Here is a 15,783-nt window from a genome sequence, read left to right as displayed (position 1 = left end):
TGCCGCGGAGCGGCTGGGCCCGTGAGCCATGGCCGCTGAGCCTGCGCGTCCGGAGCCTGTGCTCCGCAACGGGAGAGGCCACAACAGAGGAAGGCCCGCATACCACAAAAAAAAAAAAAAAGAAAAGAAAAAGAGATAAGAAAACATATCTGTGTTTTGGGTTTTTTTTTTAGTACTTAGAGCAACATTATTCTTAATTCTGCCTAGAGCTTCACTTTGCTATTCCGAGCACCTAGTGAATTCTGTTTTTATTAGGAAAAACCAGAAAGAGTGTTATCCTTGATACAGATTCTCAGGTCACAGAATTCAGCTCCTCTGGCATTTAAACTGGCCTAGGATATGTGGACCACCACAAAAAGACAGAATGTCACAGCACCTTAGTTTTCCAAGGATTACTCTTAAAAGATTTTGCATTAACTATCTCCACTCCCACAAACTCAGAGCCAGAAAAGCCTGATGTTTTCCTTCTATCTCGTAACACCCCTAAAATCAGGAAGCATTTTACAGTTTATAGCATCTTTTCATCTCTGTCACCAGGGGGCAGTCGTCACTTCAATGGTGCTATATGCATTGCTGGAACTACCTGCATGCAGTTTAACTTGAATTTTCAAATGTTTTCAAAAACTACACAAGCCTTAAACAACAAGGTCCTGCTGTATAGCACAGGAAACTATATTTAATATCCTGTAATAAACTGTAATTGAAGAGAATATGAAAAATGTATGTATATGTATAACTGAATCACTTTGCTGTACAGCAGAAATTAACATGACATGTAACTCAACTATACTTCAGTAAAATAAATTTTTTTTTCAGTAAAATAAATTTTTTAAAAAACTACACAAGCCTTATCTTAAGGTCATTAAAAGATCCCCTTTCAACCACCAAAAACTATTTGTGTTTTTCTATATCAATAAAGTTATTACCGAGTTTTAGAAAAACTAAGCACTTCTGAATCTATCAAAACACTTAGAGCCCTTCAATTAACTTGTGTTAATCAAAGTACTTAGTTCTGGCTACCAGGAATAACACAGCTGGGTTAATCCTTGTTCCACCTACAGAAATGACTAAGCCACTCCTAGCAATCCTACATGCTCCAACAGTAACCAAAGGGGACAGCAAGACGGTGCCCTGAGAAGAAATCTGAAACAAAGGTAACAGTGAGGCAAAAAGAAAGGAAAAGACAAAAAGGAGGACAAGAGTCCACTCATTATTGTCAACCTTTTTATTTATCACAAGTTCTATCAAATGAAAACTTCAAGGATTAACTTTCGAAGCAAACTGAAACACTGTCCCTCCTTCTTATCTGAAAATTACTTAGGAAATCTTATGAATTTTAAAGTCAGGATGGGGCTTCCCTGGTGGCGCAGTGGTTAAGAATCTGCCTGCCAGGGCAGGGGACATGGGTTCGAGCCCTGGTCCGGGAAGATCCCACATGCCATGGAGTAACTAAGCCCGTGTGCCACAACTACTAAGTCCACGCGCCTAGAGCCCGGGCTCCGCAGCAAGAGAAGCCACCACAATGAGAAGCCCACACACCACAACAAAGAGTAGCCCCTGCTTGCTGCAACTAGAGAAAGCCCACATGCAACAAAGAAGACCCAATGCAAACATAAATAAATAAATAAATAAAATTTATTTTAAAAATAAATAAATAAATAAAAGTCAGGATGTCTACACAGGTGGCCAGCAGGCACATGAAAAGACGCTCAACATAGTTAATTATACATTAGAGAAATGCAAATCAAAACTACAATGAAGTGCCACCTCACGTCAGTCAGAACGGCCATCATTAAAAAGTCTACAAATAACAAATGCCGGAGAGGGTGTGGAGAAAAGGGAAACCTCCTACACTGTTGGTGGGAATGTAAACTGGTGCAGCCGCTATGGAAAACAGTATGGAGGTTCCCCAAAAAACTAAAAATAGGGTTTCCCTGTTGGCGCAGTGGTTGAGAGTCCGCCTGCCGATGCAGGGGACACGGGTTCGTGCCCTGGTCCGGGAAGATCCCACATGCCACAGAGCGGCTGGGCCCGTGAGCCATGGCCGCTGAGCCTGCGCATCCGGAGCCTGTGCCCCCCCAACGGGAGGGGCCACAACGGTGAGAGGCCCGCGTACCGCAAAAAAAAAACAACAAAAAAACCCACTAAAAATAGAGTTGCCATATGATCCAGCAATCCCACTCCTGGGCATATATCCGGACAAAACTATAATTCAAAAAGATACATGCACCCCTATGTTCATAGCAGTACTATTCATGGCCAAGACATGGAAACAACCTAAATGGCCACTGACAGATGAATCGATAAAGAAGATGTGGTGTATACATATATATACACACACACAATGGAACACTACTCAGCCATAAAAAAGAATGAAATAATGCCATCTGCAGCAACATGGATGACCTAGAGATTATCACACTAAGTGAAGTAAATCAGAAAGACAAATACCACATATTAATCTAAAATATGATAAAAACGAACTTATCTACGAACAGAAACAGACTCACAGACACAGAGAATAGACTTGTGGTTGCCAAGGGAGGAGGGGGTTGGAGAGGAATGGGTTGGGAGTTTGGGATTAGCAGACACAAACTATTACATATAGGATGGATAAACAATAAGGTCCTATTGTATAGCACAGGGAACTATATTTAATATCCTGTGATAAACCATAATGGAAAAGAATATGAAAAAGAATGTGTATATATATATACATATATATATGCATAACTGAATCACTGCTATACAGCAGAAATTAACACAACATTGTAAATCAACAATACTTGAATAATATAATTTTTTTAAATGTGTGTTTAGAGGTATTACTGATAGGTGATTTTTTTTCTTTTCTTCTTTATACTTTTCTCTATTTTCCAAAATTTCTATAAGTATAATATATATATTGTATAACATAAGCATATATTACTTTTAAATTATATATACCTATGTAATATCCACTTTCCTGGAATAACAGTACTAGTTCCAGGCAACACTGTGAAGAAGGTTTTGTCCTTTCCTGGCTTCCCTCCCAAGGAGCCCTGCTCAGTCCTCTCTTCCCCTTTAGAGACCAGACCATCAGATGATCAGAAACTGCCATCCCCAGCAGATGCTCAGTGCTGGAGGACTCTACCACCTCTTATTCAAACCCTCTAGTCTTAATATCCAAAGGGAATGATAAATTCATCAATTCTGCTCCCTGACAAAACACACTTACATCTCAACAAGGGTTTTGGTTCTTTTTCAGGAGATAAGACCTTATTCCAAGATGGCTTCTAGTCATCATTCTAGTCATCATTCTGAAAAGCCTACCAGCAGGATATTTTGCCTCTTGAATCATACCGAGTAGACAAAAACTCATGTCATTTTTTAACACCATTTCCTCACACTTAGAACAGGGGTTCGAGAGCTACCTGGTCAAAAAAGATGACAAATATCCACTACCCCTGTTTTCACAAGTCACCCTCCTACTTACACACCCCTCTCTCCCTAGAGAGAAATTAGGGTGGTCTGGGAACAGTGTAATTGACATTCTTTGCTTTTTGACTGCTTGCTTTCCTTTCCCCTTTTCCTGAAAACAGTACTGCCACCACCATGAAGTTCCAGGAGCTGCCAGCCACAGTACACTTGAGCCCTGGTGGACATGGGCCCAGGCTGACACCATTAAGTACTATATCCCCCTGGATACAGTGGCTGGGCCAAAGAATGAACATGGGACCCAAGTGAACCCATCAAAGTTTTCCAAATCGGAGATGAAAGGATAACTAGATCTTTCCTTCAGATTGTAAACTGTAAGAATGTAATCCCTGACTGCCAGCAACAGAGTTCCCCACCTCACAGAGAAGCCAGAGAGAATGCAGTCCACACATATATACACATCCTGAAATGAGAGAAGATGGGCAGAGACAGTGAGTCCTGTTGGGGCTGGAGCCCCCCGGTTCATTCAGCACTTCCTTTCCATGGTTTGGTTGTTGGTTTCTGGATTAAACAAGTTTGATTTGGATTTTTGTGACTTAAATCCAAAGGAACTGAATACAGCCATCATCAAAACAATATTCTTTTTTTTTTTTTTTTTTTTTTTTCTTTTTTTGCGGTACGCGGGCCTCCCTCGGAGACAGTGAGTCCTGTTGGGGCTGGAGCCCCCCGGTTCATTCAGCACTTCCTTTCCATGGTTTGGTTGTTGGTTTCTGGATTAAACAAGTTTGATTTGGATTTTTGTGACTTAAATCCAAAGGAACTGAATACAGCCATCATCAAAACAATATTCTTCATATATTACAAATACCTAACTTAGAAGGAGCTATATGAAGTTTACGCTCTTCATTTTTTTTTTTTTTTTTAATTCTCCCCTGTACTGTCATAGAATGGGAGCAATTACTGCCATCTGAATGAGGTCTTTGCTTCAACTGGTCCCACACTGAGTTGCATATCTGTTTGTTCATGTCATGGTAACTTTTACACGATTTAATTGATTTTGACCCTAAACTACTACTCGTACAACAGACAGAGACCAAGATATTCCAAATGGATTTAATTTCTGGTCTTTTCAATTAATTTTGATTAATCTGTTAAGTCAAAAGAAGACAGCAATGTGTGCTTGGAACGAATAATGCCTATAATTCACAGACCCACTCCTAAGTCTCAAGTTATGAATGAGGTACTGAAAATTTACAAGAGGGATTAAATAACTGGACCAAAGTTGCTTAATTATTAGAGTAACCAGTCCAGACTTCCACCCTCAAAATTCTACAAAGGACCAAAATACTGAGCTTATTTCTTCCCTAACACCTACACAAGTGAATATACAACTATGATGGTCTTTCTGTTCATCTACCATTAATTAATTACCTTGCCTCCATCCTTAAAGTCCTCAGAGGAAAAAAATATAAAAAACATTTTTATTTAAACTAAAGAGAAATCTATCAAGGTTTTGCTAAATTATTTCACTAATGACTTCTACTGAAAGTCTGTCCTCTGAGTGTGATAAGATCATACCCAGGAATGAAACAATACCCTTAAACCACAGGTTTACAGATAAAATAGATTCTTTATGAGGACACTGGGAGAATTCTTTTTAAATTAAGGCTGTAAAATTCATATAGTTCCTTCTCAGTTAGGTACTTGTAATATATTAAGCCTCTTACTTTGGAAATAGCCATTAGTTTCAAGTCACACAGCCTTCTAAATTGTCATATATACCAATAAGGGCACAATGGAATGTGATGTGGTACTTGTTTATTTATTAATATTTTATATTCCTCCCTATGATGCAATTTCTTCCAAGCAAAAAAAATGTCTATTATGTCCACGATTTAAAAATAAAAAATGACAATTTACAAAGTTTTTAAGATATCTCATTTATTTAATTAGCAATAAGCCCATACAGAAATTATTTCCAAATTACATGACACAGCAAAAAATGCACAATTATGCAAAATGTAGCATGTAGTATGAATATGACTAAGGGACAGAAAATGTTTTAGTTGCTTCAAGTGAAACAAAAATTTCAGTGTGTTGCTGTGGCTGAAATAAAAACCTTAGTAAGAAATAGTTTTAAAAATTAATGAGGGAGGGGGGCTTCTCTGGTGGCGCAGTGGTTGAGAGTCCGCCTGCCAATGCAGGGGACACGGGTTTGTGCACCGGTCCGGGAGGATCTCACATGCCACGGAGTGGCTAGACCCGTGAGCCATGGCCGCTGAGCCTGCGCGTCCGGAGCCTGTGCTCTGCAACGGGAGAGGCCACAACAGTGAGAGGCCCGCGTAGTGCAAAAAAAAAAAAAAAATTATGAGGGAGTTCTCTGGTGGTCTAGTGGTTAGGATTTGGTGCTTTTACTGCCGTGGCCCAGGTTCAATCCCTGGTAGAGGAACTGAGATCCCACAAGCCACATAGCGCAGCCAAAAAAGAAATTGATGAACCTGAATTTCTACTTTCCCCCAAATAATGGCAGGGCTCTAAGAGCAGAAAAACTGGCCAAGTAATAGGAAAAAATAAGATGTCTGCACGCCAACAAATGCAGTTTTTTTTAAAATTAAAGTATAGTTGATTTACATTATTGTGTTAGTTTCAGGTATACAGCAAAGTGATTCAGTTTTATATATTTTTTTTCAGATTATTTTCCATTACCAGTTATCACAAGATATTGAATATTGCTCCCTGTGTTATGCAGTAAATCCTTGTTGCTTATCTATTTTACGTATAGTAATTTGTATCTGTTAATCCCATACTCCTAATTTATCTCTCCCCCTTTCCCTTTCCCCTTTGATAACCACAAGTTTGTTTCCTATGTGTGTCTGTTTCTGTTTTGTATATAGATTCATTTGCATTAATTTTTAGATTCCACATATAAGTGATATCATATATTTGTCTTTCTCTTCCTGACTTACTTCACTTAGTATGATATTCTCTAGGTCCATCCATGTTGCTACAAATGGCAATATTCCATTCTTTTTTATGGCTGAGTATACACTCATATATATATGTGGATACATATACCACATCTTAAACCAATCGCCTCTTGATGGGCATTTGGGTTGTTTCCATGTCTTGGCTCTTGTAAATAGTGCTGCTATGAACACTGGGGTGCACTGTATCTTTTTGAATTAGAGTTTTCATCTTCTCCAGATATATGCCTAGGAGTGGAATTGCTGGATCATATGGTAGCTCTCTTTTTAGTTTTTTTTGTTTGTTTTTTTAAAGAAGATGTTGGGGGTAGGAGTTTATTAATTAATTATTTATTTATTTTTGCCGTGTTGGGTCTTCATTTCTGTGTGAGGGTTTTCTCTAGTTGTGGCAAGCAGGGACCACTCTTCATCGCGGTGCGCGGACCTCTCACTATCGTGGCCTCTCTCGTTGCGGAGCACAGGCTCCAGACGCGCAGGCTCAGTAGTTGTGGCTCACGGGCCTAGTTGTTCCGCGGCATGTGGGATCTTCCCAGACCAGGGCTCGAACCCCTGTCCCCTGCATTAGCAGGCAGATTCTCAACCACTGCGCCACCAGGGAAGCCCTCTTTTTAGTTTTTTAAGGACCTCCATACTGTGTTCCATAGTGGCTGCCCCAATTTACATTCCCACCAACAGCAAATGCACAGTCTTGAAGAATCAAAAGCTTGATGCTACTAGTTTTTCCTAAAATGAATAATTATAAGGGACATCTTAATTAAAAGCATAAACTGAAGAATAAATGAGTGCTTACCCAGTCTGATGTTCTGTGCTCGTTCATGGAGTTGACTTACTAGTGCTTTCATCTGCTCGTAGTTTTCCTAAAACAGAAACAAAGAAAAAGAGGGAGAGTATTATAGGACAGCAATGATTTTTTTTTACCATAATAAGGGTTAAGGAGAACAGCATTACATGCCAACCCCATGTGGCCTCCACACTGGGCCACTTTGCTACCCGTGTGGCCTCCGGGCTGGGCCAACTCCAACGTGTAAAAAAGATTGATTTGTGCCTCTCTGTCTTTGCTCAAGCTCTTCTGCACTACCACCCACCTCTCTGGTCCATCTATCCAAATCTCACCCCGCTTTTAAAGCCTAACTGATGTTCCATCTCACCTCCAACACAATTTCTGGCTACTCCTAGTCATTTTATCAACTTCCTTCTTTACACATCTACAGAACTTAATTGATCTCTAGTATTTGTTTTCTTTTGTCAATGAATATAAGCCCTTTGAGGGTTAGAATGCCATCTTATTTTTTCTGTCCCGTCAACCACTATCGTGAGGAGATTCCAACCAATGCAGAAATACTTGTTTTACACTTACTGACAAATTACACTTAAAAACAAAGCCCAGGGGGAAAATGGATCCTATTTTATGTTTAAAAAGGAACAGGGGGGAATTCCCAGGTGGTTCAGTGGTTAGGATTCCAGGCTTTCACTGCCAATGGCATGGGTTCAATCCCTGGTTGGGGAACTAGGATCCCACAAGCCACAAGGCACAGCCAAAAAATAAAAAAATAAAATAATCCCAGCCTCCTTTTTCAGACAAGTGTGGCCATGTGACTAAACTCTAACCAATGAGATATAAGCAGAAGTTGTTAGGTATGACTTCTAGAAAGGCTCCTTAAAAAAAAGGACAAGAAGGTGAGGGTGTCCTTTTACCTATTCACCCTTTCTCCTCCTTTGCACCTGGAACTCAGACATAATAGCTGGAGCTTAAGCAGCCATCTTAGACCAAAAGGTAAACTGTACTACGTATTTTAAATTCTTCCTTCCCTCCCATCCTAGTCAAGGTTCACTGTGAGATTATACTTCCCTACCCCACAGTCTCTGAATCTGTCCATATTACTTGCTTTGATGAGTGGAATGTGGGCAAAAGTGACAGTGTACCAATTGCAAGAAGAGGCTTTAAGAAGGACAAAGTGTTTCCATGCTCTCCTCTTGTGCCCCAGCCTTCCATTATGAGAGGAGCATCCCACAGCAGCCACTGCCCCTTCATTCTGGGTCCTGGAATAAGAAACAAGTAGAGCAGACCTGAATCTACTACAGTCCTAGAGCAGAACTGCCACAACCAACCCATAGATCCAAGCACAAAAATAAATACTTGTTCTTTTGAACACTGAGATCTTGGGATTGGTTGCTACTCAGCATTACTGAAGCAAAATCTGGCTAATATAGTAATTAGTCCAAGGTCACTCAGCTAACAAGTAGTAGAATTAGGATTTAAACCAAAATCCACCAACTCCAGAAACTCGCTCTTAAAGCAACATGCTACAATGTCTCTTCTGCCCACTGAAAGGGCCACTGTTGACACTTTAGCACGTTTCCACCAGGTATTTGGAACAACATATGGAAATATGTTGCTTGTTAGCTTTTAAACATACATGAAATACTAAGCCAGTGCTTTTTCCACCATAGCACAGCTACTTCCCTATTCTAATTACTGGCGCACAGACTGAACCAGAACATAAAACATTTTACATAGAGAAAGAAGTTATATCTCAGGCTCACACTCCCTAACCCCTAGCTAGCAGCCACCATCAAATACATCAGCCGAGACCTGACTTCAAAAAGATGGCAGAGCAGGAAGCTCCAGGCCCTTATTCCCCCACAGAGACATCACAAAACAACCCCAAACTGGCTAAAGTAACCTTACAGGAGCTCTGGAAAACACTCAGAGGTCTACAGCAACCAAGAGAACACCCAGCCAAGAAGCCATATTCAAAATGGTGGGAAACCCATTCTCCACACTGCAGCCACACTGATTATTCTACCATGTCCATAGGATCATGCCACTTCTCTATTTAAATATCTTAGCAGACAGACTGCAAAGTGAAATCTAAATGTGGCTTCTACACATGGCTTCCTTCCTCTACCTGGCTGCATAAGGAATCCCATCTACTCCATGAATTCCACACCCTGGCCGGGACTTCCAAGTTCTCACTCCCACTAACCACTTTCATAACTTGGTACCTGTGTTCTCATAACTCCTTTAGTTTGTGTAATCTTGCCTCCCATTCTCCATCCTGAACCTGGCCAGTTCTTACCCAATTCAAGATCCAACTCACTCACTGCCTCCTATCTGCAACCACCTTTTTTAAGCTTTAGACATCACTCATCACAATGCATTGCTTTCTTGTCGTCTCCCCCACAAAATTATGATTCCATTCCTACACATCTATTCCGAATACCTAAAATAGTGGCTAGACCACAGTAACCACTTAATGTTTCTGAATTAAACATTCTCTCCTGATCCCAGGACATCTAAAGACTTTTGGAAGTCTCCCATTGGATACTGTTTCTGCCTCAGCCTGCTGATTTCCTTTCAACCTCCTTGTCTTCCCAAAGGCAGGAATTATTTAAAATGTGTTCTCTGAGGGACCTTCCTGGCGGTCCAGTGGTTAAGACTCTGAGCTTCCAGTGCAGGGGGTGCGGGTTCGATCCCTGGTCGGGGAACTAAGATCCCACCTGCCGCAGCGGCGCGGCCAGAAAAAGTCTTCTCTGAAAGTTAGTTGCACAGTTTAAATGTTATCTGTACAGGCTTAGAAACCATGGGACAGACTGAAAATTTCCAGCTCTGATATTTCACAAGCCAGGAGTTATTTCTTTAACGTTGTGATACCTCCCAATTCCAAGAAAAGTCATTTAAAGAAAAATATTTTCTATTAACATAACCAACCATTTCAAGTCTGGTAAGCACAACCCAGGGTCAGTTGTGCTAGGCCAGTGGTTCCCAAAGCTGGCTGCCACCAACGCCCTGCCGTCCCCTCTCACCAACTTCATTAACAATGCAAACACCAGGACCCCACCCCAGAGACGGAAAAGGTCCAGGGTGAGGCTAAGGCAGCCGTATATTCAACAAGCTCCCAGGTGACTGCTAAACCAGAGAGCCACTGGTTTTGAGAACCACTGATTTTAAAGATACAAAGTGTAGTGCCAGTGCTAAAAGTGAACTAAAATGTATCTGATTTGGAATTGTTTTCTTTTTCAAGCTTCACGACCCCGTGGTGCGTCCCAGAATCATGACTGGGGATCCAAAGAAAAGAGCAGCGACTGTTGAAGTGTGCCTACCCTGTACCTGCTTCCCAGTCTGACCAACGCCTTGTGCCGTCGGTGAAGAGGAATCACTGACTCGGGCTGGGTACTCCAGGCCCGGGCCGCTCACCCGCCCTACCTGGTAGATGGAAGAGCTCGAGTCCGGTTGGGTGCCCAGCGTCGCCACAGAGTCCCCATGATAGGCGCGCGGCGCGCGGGCAGCGGCGCGGGCGCACGGCCGCAAAGCTAATCTCAGGGCGGCCCACATGGCAGCAGGCACTGAAGCAGGAAGGAGCGTGAGAGAGCGGCCTGCGCCGGTCCGGGGCCGAGGCTTTCCCCTCCAACTCCCACGCTTCGGGATACAGATTAACCCAGGCCTTTGCAGTCCCAACCCGCCTGAAACCTCCCGGATTCTGAGGCCAGCCTCGGCACGTGCCGGCGCACGCCGCCCGTGATTGGTCAGCGCTGAGCACCACGCCCCCCGAATTCAGCGAATAAGGGACAGAGGTGCAGCCCCGCGAGGCCTGTCCCATCGCGAGCCCCGGAGCGTTGTGGTTCCCGGGGTGGAGCGACCCTTCTGCGGCCTCTCAGACTCCCGAGATGCTGAGCTTAGGAGCTGTGGCTGAGTTTCCCTGCTGTCGGCCTTTGTGCTTTTTCTATGCGCTGTTTTCTTCTTCCCCTGCTGATAGGGTATTCCAGGGCTTGAAAAAGCTTATCTTTATAAGAGAGCTGGAAACTGAACAGGCTTATTAAGCTGCCCTAAGAAACTCTTTAAGGAGATAATCATTCATTAAACAAATATGTCTTTAATGTCCCCTATCAAGTGCTCTTCTGGAGCAGGGAATACAGTGGAGAACAGGCAAAGCGTCCTCTTTTATAAAGCGGAGAGAACATAAACAAGTAAATAAAAATAAAAATTCTAATAGTGATAAATTACAACTTAGATGTACAATTATAACGTACTTCTAAAACTTTTCCTGTAACAAATCTGAGCTTCCTCACAATTTCTCATCCACTGGACAGTGAGAAAAAATTAATCTTATTTAGTCCACTTAAGTCTTAGATTTGAGTTAATTTTTGTACATGGTGTTAGGTAAGGGTGTGGCTTCATTCTTTTGTATGTAGATATCCAGTTTTCCCAATATCATTTGTCATAAAGACTGTCCTTTCCCCATTGAATAGTCTTGGCACCCTTGTGAAAAATTATTTCATAAGCAATGGTTTATTTCTGGACTCTGTATTCTGTTCCATTGGTCTGTATGTCTGTCTTTATGCCAGTACCACACAGTTTTTTGATTACTGTAGGTTTGTAGTAAGTTTTGAAATCATTAAGTGTGAGTCTTCCAGCTGTGTTCTTTTTCAAGATTTTTTTGGCTATCCAGGATCCCTTGAGATTCCATATTAATTTTAGGGTAGGTTTTTCTATTTCTGCAAAAAATGCCAGGATTTTGATAGGGACTGCATTGAATCTGTTGATCATGTTGGGTAGCATTGACATCTTAACAATATTAAGTCTTCCAATCCATGAACATGGGATGTGTTTCCATTTATTTATGTCTTCTGTAATTTCTTTCAGCACTGTTTTTTCGTTTCCATTGTGCAAGTCTTTCACCTCCTTGGTTAATTCCTATTTTATTCTTTTTGATGCTATTGTAAATGGAATTGTTTTTGTAATTTCCTTTTCAGTTTGTTCATTATTAGTGTATAGAAATGCAACTGATTTTTGTGTGCTAAGTTAGTATGCTGCCACTTTGCTGAATTCATTTATTAATTCTAACAGGTTGTGTGTGTGTGTGTGTAATCTTTAGGGCTTTGTAATAAGTCATCTGTGAATAGAGATAATTTTACTTTTTCCTTTCCAATTTAAATGGCTTTTATTTCTCATTCTTACCTAATTGCTCCAGCTAAAACTTCTAGTACTATGTTGAATTGAAGTGATGAAAGTGAACATCCTTGCCTTGTTCCTGGTCTTAGAGGAAAACTTTTCAGCCTTTCACCATTGAGTGTAATGTTTGCTGTGAGTTTTTCACATGTGGCTTTTTTTTTTTTTTTTTTTTTGGCTGCATTGGGTCTTCATTGCTGCGCACGGGCTTTCTCTAGTTGTGGTGAGTGGGGGCTACTCATTGTTGCGGTGCACAGGCTTCTTTCTCATCGTGGTGGTTTCTCTTGTTGCGGAGCACAGGCTCTAGGCGCGCAGGCTTCAGTAGTTGTGGAGAGCTGGTTTCAGTAGTTGTGGCTTGCGGGCTCTAGAGCACAGGCTCAGTAGTTGTGGCATACAGGCTTAGTTGATCCGCGGCCTGTGGGATCGTCCCGGACTGGGGCTCAAACCTATGTCCCCTGCGTTAGCAGGTGGATTCTTAACCACTGCGCCACCAGGGAAGTCCTTCACATGTGGCTTTTATGATGTTAAGGAGGTTTCCTTCTATTCCTAGTTTGTTGAATATTTTTATCATGAAAAAGTGTTGAATTTTGTCATCTACTTTTTCTGCATCAATTGAGATGATCATGTGAAGTTTGTTCCTTCATTCTGTTAATGTTGTGAACTACATTGATCAATTTTTTCTGTGTTGTACCATCCTTGCATTTCAGGAATAAACCTCACTTGGTCATGATGTATAATCCGTTTAGTATGCCCCTGAATTCAGTTGCCAGTATTTTATTAAGGATATTTGCATCAGTGTTCATAAGGGATATTGGTCTATAGTTTTTTTGTTGGTTTTTTTGGGTAGCGTCTTTGTCCTGCTTTCATGTCAGGATAACGCTGGCCTTATAGAATGAGTTAGGGAGTGTTCCCTCCTCTCCAAGTTTTTGGAAAAGTTTGAGAAAGATAGGTATTTGTTCTTCTTCAAATGTTTGGTAGAATTCATCAGTGAAGCCATCATATTCAGTGCTTTTCTTTGTGGGGAGATTTTTTGATTACTGTTTAGTCTTCTTACTAGTTATAGGTCTATTCAGGTTATCTATTTCTTCGTGATGTAGTCTTGGTAGGTTTGGTTTCTAAGAATTTGTCCATTTCATCTAGATAATCCAATTTGTTGGTGTTCAGTTGTCCATAGTATTCAGATTTACTTTTTACATTTTTCTTTATTAATTTTCATTATAAGGGAATACAGTAATTCAACTTTTATCATGAAAATAAAGATATTTTTTACCTCCTTCTCTCAGAAATGATCCCAGAGCAACAGAGGAACACAAAAAATAATTCATATCCCACCTTCAATTAAACTAGGGGATATATGAAGACAATAGGCAAAAATTGGAATAATAAATTTAGCAAAATAAAGGAAGTTGAAATCTAAGGGCTTGCAGTGGAAAATACAAACAAGTAACAAGTCAATTTGCCTCTCAGAATTGGTGGTACCAGGAATTGGTGGTACCAGGCACAGAGAAATATGTGCTTGGAAGTGGAGAAAGGTGGTAGAGACCAAGAAATGGTGGAACTACTTGAAAATTTGCATAAGAAGTAGTTAAAACCCCAGGTTTCCACCCCCCAGTCTGTCCAGGAGATATATATTCCCTGGAGAAACTGAATCTGAAATGTTCCAAATTTAGGGACACTAGGCACTAGGTGAAGTGCCAAATTGAGACCAGAGAGATTAAGTGACAGTCTGGAGGCCAAATCAAGAGAGCCCCCTCCCCCCGTCTCTTTTCCCACCCAGTTCCAAAATGCTGGCTACCAGGTTTATATAGAAGGGAGTCTAGAGAAACCTTACCATTTTACAGAAAAGATCTACAAAGTGACATTTGAGGTTCTCCAGTAAAAAAGCTCCCTGGAAGATTGATCTACAGGGATTTCCCTGAGGGTCCAGTGGTTAAGACTCCCTGCTCCCAACGCAGGGGGCCCAGGTTCGATCCCAAGTCAGGGAAATAGATCCCGCATTCTGCAACTAAGATCCAGTGCAGCCAATTAAAAAAAAAAAAAAAGCAACATTTAAAAAAGAAAATTTACCTACAGTGTAACCTACAAATTGACATATCCTACCTACCCTCCAATAAGCTTGTAAAAGCTCCTAATCAGCTTTTTTAGACACTTTCTCTAACTTATGCATGGATAGCCAAGGATCAATGGGCATTTGAAGAAAGCTTTCTGTTGCTGTTCCATAATGGTTAACACGCTGGACTCTGAAGAAAGCTTTCAATATGAAAAAAAAAAAAAAAGAAAAAAACAGAAAGAAATTTTAAAAAGGAAAAGGAAAAGAAAAAGACACCCACTACCACCAAGAAAACAAAAACATAAAAAACTCAAAAGAAACCATCAGGGCAAGGAACAGAAGAAACTATAACATCCTTGGAGAAATGAAAATATATTGCATCCATCAAAGACCAGGATTATGAAAAAATTTTAAAAAGCTTTTGGAAAAAAATATAAAATCAAGAATTCCTTGGCTAGGGGACTTCCCTGGTGGTCCAGTGGTTAAGAAAGAGCCTTCCAATGCAGGGGATGCAGGTTCGGTCCCTGGTTGGGGAACTAAGATCCCACATGCCATGGGGCAACTAAGCCCATGTGCCGCAACTAAGGAGCTTGTGCGCCACAATTACGGAGACTGTGCGCTCTAGAGCCCGCATGCCACAACTAGAGAGGACTGCGTGCTGCAACGAAGAACCCCATGTGCCGCAACAAAAAATCACGTGTGCCGCAACTAAGACCTAACACAGCCAAATAAATAAATAGATAAATAAGAATTCCTTGTCTAGAAAATGTAACAAAAGCTAGAGGTTACAGAGTTTAATTAGCCATTTAATGAGAAAGTTCTTTTTCTTTTTTTGGCTGTGCCACGCGGGATGCAGAATCTTAGTTTCCCAACCAAGGATTGAACGTGTGCCCCTTGCAGTGGAAGCAGGGAGTCCTAACCACTGCACTGCCAGGGAATTCCCTAGGGAGAAATTATTAAAAGGATGGGAAAACAGATGTTCTAAGGAGATAAGATACTCTACTAGCCTTTAAATTTATTAAATAAATGAGAGGTTAGCAAATATTTCCCATTGGCATTACATTTTATACTTATTTAATATTATAGTTACTTAAAATTTTACTTGTTTATATTTATCCTGTTTATCTTATCATTATAATTCAGTTTCTAAGTCTGTTTGCTAAGAACAAAGAGCATTCCTATAATACTTTAAAAAAAAAAAGTCTTGCTTTAATAGCTCCAAGGGCTAGACTGTGAGAGGATGTTAGAGAAAGTATATTTGCGAACTTCCCTCGTGGCACAGTGATTAAGAATCCACTTGCCAATGCGGGGAATGCGGGTTCGAGCCCTGGTCCGGGAAAATAGCACATGCCGCGGAGCAACTAAGCCCGCAGGCCACAGCT

General features: G+C 41.1%; 1 protein-coding gene across 1 annotated transcript in view; it reads right to left on the bottom strand.

The window, feature by feature from the left end:
• The window catches only part of MCCC2 (methylcrotonyl-CoA carboxylase subunit 2), a 74,396-nt gene extending 63,488 nt beyond the window's left edge, over positions 1-10,908 (bottom strand). Inside the window, exons 1-2 of the mRNA XM_007129966.4 lie at positions 10,609-10,908; positions 7,192-7,258 (exon numbers count right to left, since the gene is read on the bottom strand). Of these exons, the coding sequence (XP_007130028.2) occupies positions 7,192-7,258; positions 10,609-10,737 (196 nt within the window). The 5' untranslated portion in view covers positions 10,738-10,908. The remainder of the gene's footprint in view (positions 1-7,191; positions 7,259-10,608) is intronic.
• Between the last annotated feature and the right edge of the window lie 4,875 nt (positions 10,909-15,783).

This window comes from Physeter macrocephalus, chromosome 8 (assembly GCF_002837175.3).
Source record: "Physeter macrocephalus isolate SW-GA chromosome 8, ASM283717v5, whole genome shotgun sequence".
Lineage (NCBI taxonomy): Eukaryota > Metazoa > Chordata > Mammalia > Artiodactyla > Physeteridae > Physeter > Physeter macrocephalus.
This window is presented reverse-complemented; position numbering and strand designations above follow the sequence as displayed.